Source organism: Heteronotia binoei, chromosome 15 (assembly GCF_032191835.1).
Source record: "Heteronotia binoei isolate CCM8104 ecotype False Entrance Well chromosome 15, APGP_CSIRO_Hbin_v1, whole genome shotgun sequence".
Taxonomy (NCBI): Eukaryota; Metazoa; Chordata; class Lepidosauria; order Squamata; family Gekkonidae; genus Heteronotia; species Heteronotia binoei.
The window spans coordinates 28,931,923-28,944,032 of NC_083237.1; the positions used below are offsets into that span (position 1 = coordinate 28,931,923).

General features: G+C 47.7%; 1 protein-coding gene across 1 annotated transcript; it reads left to right on the forward strand.

The window, feature by feature from the left end:
* The first annotated feature begins 340 nt into the window (after nucleotides 1–340).
* LOC132582944 (GTPase HRas-like) lies at nucleotides 341–11,847 on the forward strand. Its single transcript, XM_060254611.1, has 5 exons — nucleotides 341–504; nucleotides 2,091–2,223; nucleotides 2,614–2,792; nucleotides 3,512–3,671; nucleotides 10,398–11,847. The coding sequence occupies exons 2-5, from the start codon at nucleotides 2,113–2,115 to the stop codon at nucleotides 10,506–10,508; spliced, it is 561 nt and encodes a 186-aa protein (XP_060110594.1). The 5' UTR covers nucleotides 341–504; nucleotides 2,091–2,112; the 3' UTR covers nucleotides 10,509–11,847.
* The last annotated feature ends 263 nt before the right edge of the window (nucleotides 11,848–12,110 follow it).

The following is a 12,110-nucleotide window of genomic DNA, read 5'->3' on the forward strand; positions in this document are numbered from 1 at the left end:
GCACGCGTATCCACATAAACATGCGTGTGTATATAAAGCAAATTATATCCCCACCCCAAGGCTCTCAAAAAAACACAGGTAAAATCACCCTCCCAGCCCACACGGGGAAAGGAGGCGCTGGCCCTTTAAACCCTCCCCCCGCCTTGGTCCCCCTGCCATCTCCAGCTGACACTCTTTCCTGCCTACCGAACCCCGCCCTAGTCCTCCCAGCATCCTGCGCTTCTCTAGCCTCACCCATGGGTCTCATCTCTATGGCGCCAGCAACTCCGATTGGCTGATTTGGGGCGGTGCCATGTTCCTATTGGCTGCACGGATTTAAGAGGCGGGGCACCGAGGGGAGCTGTCAGGCTGTTCGAGGGAGGGATTTTCCGTTGCCGGCCCTGGGCCCGGGCCTTGCAAGAAGAGTGCTTGCGCTCTCTGCCGCTGGAAGACCTCCTTTCCTCCCCCCATGGGGGGTGCATAAGACCCGGAGCTTCTCCTTCCCTCCCCGCAGGGTTTGGGCGGGTAAGTGTAAAGGAAAGCATTTGCAGGGGGTGGATTGATTGACAGCACCTCAGCAGAGGTTATATTGAGGGGTGGGGTGTTTGGAAGGTCAGGGCGTTGGGGAACTGATGCTTGGGATTCAAAGGAACGGGGTGGGTGGGAAGGAGAACAGATTTGCATTGAGCACTGAATGATGGGTATGCACTGGAGTTGGGGGATTGTGCCAGGGTGGGGCACCTGTTTTGAAAAAGCAATGCGTAAACATAGAAAGGTATGTATGCATGCGCGTGCACAGTGGGGAATGTTAAGCGGGCTGGAGTTTAAAGCAAAGATTGCAATGCATAGACAAAGGTAGCCTGAGGCGCCACCCCGTTTCGTTGTCCCAGGTATTTTCTGCTTCGCTGCTTATATCCTGTGCTCTTGCAAACTTCCACGATCTTTCACATGTTATATGGGCATGTTGTTGCAGTGGGATGATTTGCAACGGGTCTAGTCAATAAATTCAGGTACTACTGTTGGAGAAGAGTCTTCCCAGATGTATTGGGGAAGGGTGGAGATTTGCAGAGGGAAGATAGCAGAGGCCAGATCCTTAAGACTGATCGAGGCCTGTAACCCTTAACCAGCAAGTGAGAGGGTACCTCTGTAACATTTGTCCCCTCATAGGGTTTTAGCTGCATTGGATTGCACGCCTGTACTGCTTCAGGGGATCCTGCTGGTCCCTCAGCTGCTGGGGAGGTATTAACTGTAGTCATCCAGCAAATTGATATGGACCCCCGTATGGGGCATATGTGCTTCTATGTCAGGTGTATTGACTCAGCAGGCCTGCTCTTGCCAACCAATTTATATTTACTGGTCTGATAAAACTGCTTACGTAGGGTTACCAGAATGGGGTCTGAAAGCCAGTCAAATCTAGGTTTCATGTTGGCTCTAACCCTATGTGGTACTGTTGACCTACCAGTCTCAGTCTTGGCTCCGCTCCACCCAATGGAATGATGCTTCTGCTATCAGAAACTAGCATCTCTAAAATGCCACTTACTGGGAATCCGGCTGCCTGGGAGTGCTTTAGGTGCTGTAGAAGAAAGAACCAAGGAATGCCAATCCCTTCTTCATTGGAAAAAATTCTAAAGTATTATTCATACATAATGGCAACATGTTTTTTCATCCCAAGAACAAGCCTCGGGGTTATTCAGGCATGTTTCTTCCTTGTCACATACAGCTCCCTAATGAAAAACTTGCACATTTGTGAAGTTCATAGTTTGTGGTTAAATCTGAATCCTGTCTGTTGGTTGTTCACTGCCTTACAAGCCAGGATTCAAGCATGGCTTAAGCCAGAGTTGTCATGCCTGTAACCACCTGAGATCCTTGAGCTTAGCATATTTAGGTTAACATCTTCATCTGTTTTAATGTGAAGTACTAGGCCTGAGGGGGGGGAATCAAAGAAATTCCTACATAGTAGGAAAGGGAGATAACAATCTGAGAAACTAGCTGTGGGGGTGGGGTGGGAAGTTGCAACAGTGATGTAAGCTCACATGGATTGCTGGCGGGGAGTGAAGAATTCCATTGCAATGGCTTCTGCTAGATCAGTCCTGCTATCTCTTCCTTTTCAGTTTGACCCACTACCCAGCGGAGATGACGGAATACAAACTGGTGGTGGTGGGCGCTGGTGGCGTTGGGAAGAGTGCATTGACCATACAGCTGATCCAGAATCATTTTGTGGATGAATATGACCCAACTATAGAGGTATTGGGATGTTCCCAGTGTCACTGATGACTTTCTTATGACCGAAATCAGACGCCTTTCTTGAGTCCTTTGCTGCCTTTTGACACTTGCAATCAGACTACCTGTTCAAATTTCTCTGGGTTTCCAATGAATTGATCTCTCAGTTAATCTCTGATTCTTCCTCCTGTTGTTGCTGAGAACTCTTGTTTATTGTCTTGGCATCTGCAACGGTTCTTTCTGCATATCCAAGATGTGTGCCCTTCCTCTCTGTGCCTACCACTAAAATGCCCTTGTCTTTAATCGCCTCCTTGCAGGCCTTCGCCTGATGTATCTTTCACTCAGTTCAATTCAGTTTGTGATAGTTTCAGTTGTTAAACTACTTTGCCACCTCTCTGTGCTTCTGAACTTCAGGATTCGTACCGGAAGCAGGTGGTAATTGATGGAGAGACATGCCTCTTGGATATTCTGGACACAGCTGGGCAAGAGGAATACAGTGCCATGCGTGACCAGTATATGAGGACAGGAGAAGGCTTCCTTTGTGTCTTTGCAATCAACAACACAAAGTCTTTTGAAGATGTTCACCACTACAGGTGAGAGAACTCTGAAGCCTTGGCTAGACCATCACTTTGAGCCATTGTTATGTTATAGTGGGGGAGGCAGGGTATTAAGTGCTTTTAATAAAGGAGGAACTTTGGCTGGGAACCAATACTGAACAAGTTGGCTATTATACAGATTTGCATTGGGTAAGCAAACTTATGCAGAGACAATGCTTTTGCCTCACTTATTATGATTGTCAAGTGGCTTCTTTCTATCTTTTTTTTGAGCCAAAATAGGTGTGGCATATAGTTGCTATGTATCTTATCCTCCCTAGTCCATCATCGTTTTCCTCATAAGGCTCCAAGTTTGTGTGGAGAAATGGGGTGTGTCTGTGTGCTGAACTGAACACATAACACACCTGTTCCTTTTCTCTTTAGTGCAATCCTGAATGGAAAAACAGAGAAGGAAAAGTTAAACGCCACTCCTCCAGCCTAATACTGTGATTCAGTTTGAAGTTTTTAAAAGTTGGGATAGAGATACATAATGACCCATCCTATTAATTTGGACCTCAGTCTGCACCCTGACTTATGAAGAGAGTGTGCAGCACAAGCTATTATCTCCTGGAATACAGTAACAGGGATGCAGTTCAAAGATCTCTTGCTTATGAGTGGAAAACTGGGATGTAATTGGGGAGTTCTTGGTCCAGGCAATCTAGGTTGACATGTCAGTTCTTCATGCTTGGATTGTAATCTCATCTCCTGTACAATCACAGAGAACAGATCAACCGTGTGAAGGATTCTGATGATGTTCCTATGGTGCTTGTTGGCAATAAGTGTGATCTCCCCTCTCGGACAGTGGATACTAAACAGGCTCAGGAACTGGCCAGAAGCTATGGAATCCCCTTTGTAGAGACCTCTGCTAAAACCAGACAGGTATCAGTACTGTACAAGTGGTTGACTTTCTGGGCTTTGCAGATACTCTGGTGGGAGGCAATGCTACAGACTCCAGGCAAACTATAAAATCTATGTCCCCTTCCCCTCCCCTGCCTGTTTTGATTGCCTACTCTAACTCCTAGCAGCAGGATCTACATTATTTATTTTGTGTATTTTATGAAAACATTTATACTCCACCTTTCCTCAATGGGTGTGTACCAAGATTAAACCAAGTCATGGGATTCAGGCCAAAAATTGCTGTGATCATTGGGCCCAGATTTTTAATTATATCACTGCAGGAGCAGTTCTGATTTGGGAGCAACTACATATTTCATGACTGTCCTCCTCCTTGCGTGTATCTGATTGGTAACGGGGTATCAACAAAACATCATGCTCCTAGCGCTGTCCGTTTCCAGCTTTCTGACACCAAAGACTGAGGTGAATGTATGGCTTTTTCCCCTTCACTCAAGAGGGAAAAAACAGGTTGCTTACCTGTAACTGATGATCTTCGAGTGGTCATCTGTGCAGTCCCACACATGGGTCTTGCCGCAGGCAACGAATCCATACCTCAGAGTCTCCAATAGCTTGCTTAGAGCGCTTTTTTTGGCATGCTTTCCACTCGCTCTGGGGAGCAGGCATCGACTGCGCATGCCTGGAGCGAGCGGGAGGCGCCATTCCCACTCAGTTTCTTCCAGCCACTACTGAGTCTACAGAGGTAAAAACCAAGGCAGAAAAAGCCAGCAGAGGGGAAGGCTGGGTGGGCGTGTGTGACTGCACAGATGACCACTCGAAGATCATCAGTTACAGGTAAGCAACCTGTTTATCTTCATCGTGGTCTCTTTGCAGTCCCACACATGGGTGACTAGCAAGCTGAAAGTCAAAAGGAAGGTGGGTGCTGGCAAAAAGAAAGATTTTCATACTTAGAGAATGTGCATGCACTCACCTGGGATGATTTCAATGGAAGATGGACCTGAGGACCACTTGGCCGAAGGAGGCGTCTCGTCTGGCACGAACGTCCAAGGCGTAGTGCGAGATGAACGTGGATAGCGAGGACCATGATGCAGCAGCACAGATGTCGTCTAAGGAGACGCCCGCCAGGAAGGCCGAGGAGGTCGCAACTGCTCTAGTCGAGTGAGCCTTAAGGCCTTCAGGTAAAGGTTGCTTAGCAATTTCATAACACAACCGAATTGCACTGGATACCCACTTAGAGAGTCTCTGGGTAGAAATTTCGTGTCCTCTCTGAGGATTGCCGTATGCCACAAATAAGTTAGGGTCCTTACAGAAGGGTTGTGTACAAGAGAGGTAAAAGGACAAGGCTCTTCTAACGTCAAGGGTGTGTAGAGCTCTTTGTCCAGAGTCCTTAGGGTCAGGAAAAAACGTGGGCAACGAAGTAGAAGTTGAAAGATGAAATTGTGATACAACCTTGGGTAAGAAAGAAGGATCCGGTCTCAGAACCACTTTGTTCCTATGAAAAACTGTATAAGGAGGGTCAGAACAGAAGGCACGCAAGTCACTGGCCCGCTTGCTGGAAGTAAGAGCAGCTAACAAGGCAGTCTTCCAAGAGAGAGGATTAAGGTCCACAGTGGTCAAGGGTTCAAACGGGGATTTCATAAGTTGTGAAAGCACTAACGACAAACTCCAAACTGGTACAATCGGTTTGATAGGAGGGTGAAGGTGTATGAATGATTTGGAATGATTTGGACAGGTGTATGAATGTAGGAATGATTTGGACAGTCTATGGGGAAAAAAACAGTCTGACCATTAATAGGTTTGTGGAAAGTAGAAATGGCTGAAAGGTGAACCTTTAGCGAAGAATAGCTGAGCCCCGACACCTTCAGAGACAGCAGGTATTCCAGGATCAAAGGAAGAGGTACAGACTCTGGATGGAGATGTTGAGAGGATGCAAAGGAGCAGAAGTGCTTCCACTTGCACTGGTATGAGCGCCTGGTAGAAGGTTTTCTAGCATTCAGGATAACTTCAGCTACTCTTGGTGGTAAAGTTGTGGCTGAATTCTACAAGCTGTAAGTCCTAGAATTTGAGGGTTGTGGTGCCATACCTGGCCGTGATCTTGAGTGAGGAGATCGTCTGCCAGGGGAAGGCGGCGATAAGTGTGATGGGACATTTGAAGGAGCCTCGTGAACCACGGTTACCGTGGCCACCATGGTGCTATCAGTATGCAGTCTGTACCGTCCCAAGCAATTTTGAGAAGAGATCGGGTAATTAGAGGGGTCGGTGGAAAAAAATAATGAAGAGGACTGCTCCAGCTGTGGAGGAAAGCATTGTTGCCTCTCCTGGTATAAAAGAGAGGGCATTTCGAGTTGTCTTTCGTAGCAAAGACATCTACTTTTGGAGTCCCGAAGCACGCAAAAATGTGATGCAAGTAGAGTGGATTGAGGGACCATTCGTGGTCATCTATACACATCCTGCAGAGAGAGTCGGCCAGGACGTTCTCTATCCTTGGAAGGTGAATAGCAGGTAGATGCTGTTTTTGATGCACCATTCCCAAAGAAGTATGGCTATGTGGCACAGATGGGGAGATCTGGTACCGCCCTGCTTGTTCACATAGAACACTGTGGCCATATTGTCGGTTGTGATCTAGACATGTCGGTTCTTCACAGACAGAAGGAACGATTGAAAGGCCCTGTGAACGGGTAGGAGTTCTAGGCAGTTTATATGCATAGCCCTCTCGGACACAGTCCACAGACCCCTGACAGTCTTGTCCTCTAAGTGGGCTCCCCATCCCCACTTGGAGGCATCTGTAGTCACGATGACAGACGGAGGAGGAAGAACAAAGGGCATTCCGCAAAGTAAATTGTCCGGTACTGTCCACCAAACGAGAGAGAGTCAAACTTTCTGAGGCACAGTGAGAACGGTATTCTGTAGCTGTAGGTGTGGATGGTAGGCACGAACAAACCAAAGCTGGAGATGTCGCATATGCAGTCTTGCAAATCGAAGAACCGAGGTTGTTGCGGCCATGAGGCCCAAAAGACGTTGAATGGTGATTGCCGGTTGCGTTGGGGTACGCATGACCTCCTGGGCCAGGGACATAATGGTGTGGGCACAATCCTCGGGGAGGAAAACAAGATGAAGAGATGTGCAGAGACAAGCACCTGTGAAGTGCAGGTCCTGAATTGGGGTGAAGTATGATTTGGTGACATTCACACACAGGCCCAGGGAGGCGACAAGAGAGAGTGTTGTTTTGAGATTCTTCACCAGTTGATGTGCTGTGGGAGCGATGAGCAACCAGTCATCTATGTACGGGAACACTGGAATGTTGCGAAGGCGCAAGGCAGTTGCGACTACTGCCATGCACTTCGTAAAGACTCTGGGTGCGGTGGAGAGCCCGAACGGGAGAGACTGATACTGAAAATGATGATAGCCCATGGCGATGATGGCCCATGGTGAAACGAAGATATCTGCAGTGCTGAGGTCTGATCGTCACATGGAAATAAGCGTCCTGGAGATGCAGAGATCCAGAGATGCCATCCAGGAGTCCTGCGGAATTAGAGGAAGGATGGATTGGACGGAGATCATTCTGAATTTCTTGTAGGCTACCCGCTTGTTTAGCCTTTTGAGATCCAGAATGGGTCGCTTGCCCCGTCCCTCTTGGGCACCAGGAAATATTGAGAGTAAAAGCCTGTCCCCCAATGTTGAGAAGGAACAGGTTCTATGGCATTCTTTTTGAGCAAGTCGAGAATCTCTTGTCGGAGATGAGGGGAGGGTGGAGTAACAGTGAAGTAGCGGTGGTGAGGTGGCAAAATGAACTCAATTGCGTCGCCTAGGCGGATTATGGTGAGCACCCAAGAGTCGGTGGTGATTGAGCTCCAGGTGGGATAGAAGGGGAAAAGACGTGTTTGGTAGCAGGGATCCATCTGTCGTGTGAGATGCAGAGGGGAGTCAAAGAGACTGCTTGGCAGGCTAAGAGGACTTCTTTGTCAGTTGGGATCGTGGCCTCTGTTGGAAGGGTGGCTTTTGTTGGGTGGGTTTCCTTTTCCAGTAATCGGACTGCTTAGGAGAGCGTGGGCGCCTCTGGAAAGATGGTCTCCAGGGCTTAGGCCGATTAAACTGCTGAGAGGCTGGCTGAGAAACTCCAAGGTGCTTCGCCCTCTTGCGGCCATCATCCACCGAAGTGAGGACCTCGTCCATGGAGGCATGAAAGAGGCCTAGGCCATCAAAGGGTAAGTCCTCGATTTTTTGTTTAATGTCAGGCTGCAGGTTGGTCGACCTCAGCCAGGCGTGACAAATACTCTGGACGAGCAGGAAACAGCATGCCTGATGCTGTTAATTTGCTATTTCGAGACTCATGACAGTTCAGAAACTAAATTAGATGCCATCTTCTGGGAAGTCTCAGGCAGAGAAGGAACAAGAGGGGTGAATTGGTTGGCCAGATTGAATATATATGCTGCAAAATAAGCCAAATAATTATTCAGCTTAGAATTGGTAGAGGCAAGGTTGAAGATCTTGCGAGCCAAGTTGTCCAACTTCCGGCCCTCACAGTCAGGAGTGGGGTGTCTGGATGGTTTGGCCTTGGTTGCTGAGCGCACTATGATGGAGTTAGGTGCCGGATGAGAGGCTAAAAATTTAGAGTCAGAAGCATGTACTCTGTAGAGGGAATCAAAGCGCTTCGAAGTAGGTGGAATCGAAGCAGGTTTGTCCCAGGCCTCACGCAGCCCCTCCAAGTGCACTGGCAACATAGGGAGGAGTGAACTCGCCGGGAAGTCCGCCTGAACCAGGTCGTGGACGACATCAGACACCTTGGGTGAGTCGGAGGGAAGTGTCTTGTTCAAGGCCTCAGCTATAGTAGTGATGAGGTTAAGGTAAGCCTTCGAACCATCGGATGGTGAGAGACGGACTGGCTAAGTGGAATCCGAGGCAGGATGATCCTCAGAGTCGGAAGAGGCAGAACTGTCCCTGTCGGAGTGGGATTCCTTGGTAGCAGGAGAAATCGGAGGCTTGGTAGGTGTAGATGTGGATGCACATTGCTCAGAGAGTTTAGCCCATAGCCGAGAAGCAGTTGAAGTTCTGGGCAATGTAGCAGTCATAGCTGGAGCAACAGAAATGGTGGCGGAGGCAGTGCGAGGCATCACTGATTCTCGGTACCGAGGAGGTTCCTGAATTCGAAAGGCTTCACGGTGTCGAGAAGAGAGATACTCTGGGTGTCGGGTTCGAGAAGAGTCACGGTACCAAGGAGATTCAAAGTCACAGATGCGAGGCATAGATATATCACGGCTATGTGATGCGACTCCGAATTCATGGTACCGAGAGCGACGGACACCCTCATCCGAGGGGGAACATAAGTAGTGGTGGTAACCCGGCGTCTGGGAGATGGTGACCTGGAGAGTGACAAGTAGTCATATCGATCCCTCTGGTAGTAGTCGTGATATCCATAGTAGGCTGGAGAGCGTGAACGGACATCACGACGTCTGACCAGTGAGCGGGATCGGACATGCTGTGTGGAGACCTGTGTTGACGACTCTTTGTAGAGAGGAGAAACTCCAATGTCTCGCAAGGATCCAGACTGTAGCAAAGATCGGGGATGCTCCTGAGTGAGGGTCGGATCCGAACGAGGGTCTGGTTCGAGGATGTCGAAAGGCACCACACTATGTACCGAGGGCGAGCGAGTTCGAATCGGTATCACCTCGACAGCAACCGGGGAGTGAGGTGTGAGGTAAGGCATCTTGGAGATGACGTCGGAGGGCGGCGAAAGCTCTGGTGGAACAAGCGGAATCGGAGCCGAGTGAGTAGAAGCCGACACCATCGATGGTGACGTTGAAGCCCTCGGAGAAGTCGTCGGAGTCGACCGTGCCGGATCGCGGGATTTCTTCGGAGCCGAGGTCGACGGTTTGGTGGGGCGAGACTTCTTCGAAGCCTTATGGTCAGTATCAGGGTGCTTCAATGGTCTCTTATGGGACTTATGCTTCCTTTGAAGTTGAGGAGCAGCCGATGAAGCCGAATCTCCCACTTGGTGTGGGGGAGGCGGCGAATCAGAGGTGGGCAAAGCCCGAAGAGACCTTTTGAGCAAGAAACTTTGAAGTCTAGCCACTCGATTTTTTCGCTCCTGTTTGCCAATGTTGGCGCGATGAGAGTAGGTATCTACCCAATGAGCTTCACCCAGGCAGAAAAGACAGTATGAATGACCGTCTGAAGTGGGGATTTTAGCGGCGAAACTTTTTAAAAGTGATTTTCCCTTCCATATGCTCCGGACAGGGGAGGAAGGGAGAAAAACAGGGAAAGGAAAGCGCAGAAACAAGGGCTTTTTTTTAATTTTATAAGGACGAAAGATAGATGAAACGTAGAGAAAAAGAGAATACGATACCAAGTAGAAGATATGAAATGGAGGGAAGACGAGCTGAGGAGAGAGGAACGCAGCAAGGTAGGTGTTGTCCGGGCGGCGGAAAGGAAGAAACTGAGTGGGAATGGCGCTTCCCGCTCGCTCCAGGCATGCACAGTCAATGCCTGCTCCCCAGAGCGAGTGGAAAGCGCGCTCAAAAAAAGCGCTCTAAGCGAGCTATTGGAGACTCCGAGGTATGGATTCGTTGCCTGCGGCAAGACCCATGTGTGGGACTGCACAGAGACCACAATGAAGATCCCACCGATCTGCCCAGTGGTAACTAGAAGGAACTATCTACATTCTTTAAAAAGCCATGGGCATACCAGATATTTAAACAGGAGAACTAATTATCTATTTTTCTCCCCTCTTTTTATATCTTTCTGTGGATCTTGAAGGGAGTGGAGGATGCCTTCTACACCCTGGTGCGAGAAATCCGAAAGCACAAAGAAAAGATCAGCAATGGGCGCAAGAAGAAATCTTCCAAAAGGAAGTGTGTTATCCTCTGAAGGGGGCAAGAGACTTTATTCCACTGTTGGGAATGCAGAAAAACCCTCTGGAATTTGGGTTTTTCCTCTCCCTAGTTGCAAGATATATTCTGAAGGCCATGTCCCCTCACCCTGTTTGGCTGGAAGGAGAAGGCAGCAGAGTTCTCTAAACCCTCAATTTTATTTTCCTATTTTTAAAACTGGGACACTGCATCAGATATAAGGAGGGGTTGTAACCACATTTTATGTTCCTTTCACTTCTTGCCATTTTTTCCTTTTTAAAATAAAAAATCACTGTGTTTCCAATCCTTAGGATTATAGAGGTCAGTCCATAAAAAGTAGCCTGATATAGCTCAATCCTCCTGGTTAGATGGAGGTTATAGCTTAAAGGCAGCATCTCAGTCAGAACCTTAGGGGCCTTTTGCACTTTTGTAGCATTTTTCCCTTGGGTTCTCAGCAAGACTGAAGAGCGAGCCAAATAGACTTGGTGCCACTTTTTCTTGCTAGCAGAATAAGGGGTCGCTTAAGGTGGAGGTGGCAGTCAAAAATGCCAAGAGAGAAAATGTGGAAAGCCAAACCTTCTGTCTCGCTGGATACTTCATCCCACTCTTAAATAGATGGTGCTCGGTTCTTTTTCTTAAGGGTGGCTGAGTTTTGTATTTTGTTGTTTCTCTTTCTAGTTTTTTGTTCATTTGGGCCATTCTGCATAACTTCTGAGCAAAGGCTCCTTCTTGCCTTCAAATGATAGGCTCATTGCGTTTTATCAAGAGTGTTGTGGTGTGGGGAGATCAACAAAATGGAAAGGAGTATGATCTTTGGGGTTACTTGTAAAACAGTTGTTTCCATCCAGAGGAAGTGGCATTTAATACTTCTGCAAAACCAGCAGTTTGTCTTTGGAAATGGCTGAATGTTGTCGCCAAGAGAAACATCTTAATATAAGTAGCCACTACTGCCTCTTTTACTAAATGATTGTCTATGACTTGGAGTAAATTTATTTTGATGCTTTAGAAACAAGGGAGAAATTTTATCCAAAAAAGTCTTGGTTCCCATCTTGTCCCCCAAATGTTTTACCTCATCCCTGAATTAGGGTATAAGACTAGCAGGGAGAGACCAAGAAAAGTCAGAATTAACTTTGAAAATTATCCTGCTAGTGATTAAATAAGTTTCCATTGTGTATTCAGCCTTTCCCCCAAAAAACCTCAGTCCTACGTTAACAGATATGGTCCTTTTCCACAGTCCTAAGGAACTGTACAATAAAACCCATAAGTGGGAATAAACCTGTGAATAAGCTAACTGATCTATGAGGTCTGATGTCTGTGGGATTGTCTACTTCCAAACAATAAACATTGAAGCAATCCTCTTTGGCTTATCAGCCTGCTCTGGAGTTAGCTTTTTTCTTTGCCACTTTACAAGCATACATGCACATCTTTCCTGGAATGCGTAGTCTTGGAAGTTTGTTTAATCTCTGGAGGCTTTTAAGGACATGATGGGGCACTGACCGTTCTGATGGGATAAGCAAATTTTTGCCTGAATACATGGCCTGTGCAGAGGAACTTCTGTTTGTTATAGATTCCGCTTCTCCTGCTTGATTTAAGATCCCCAGAATTCTCTCCTCTTAAAAGT

What these genes read in the sequence shown, in the direction of transcription:
- LOC132582944 (XM_060254611.1), top strand. Translation starts at nt 2,113, where the DNA reads ATGACGGAATACAAACTGGTGGTGGTGGGCGCTGGTGGCGTTGGGAAG. An exon ending in AATATGACCCAACTATAGAG is followed by an intron (nt 2,224 to 2,613) that starts GTATTGGGATGT and finishes TCTGAACTTCAG; the next exon opens with GATTCGTACCGGAAGCAGGT. An exon ending in GAAGATGTTCACCACTACAG is followed by an intron (nt 2,793 to 3,511) that starts GTGAGAGAACTC and finishes GTACAATCACAG; the next exon opens with AGAACAGATCAACCGTGTGA.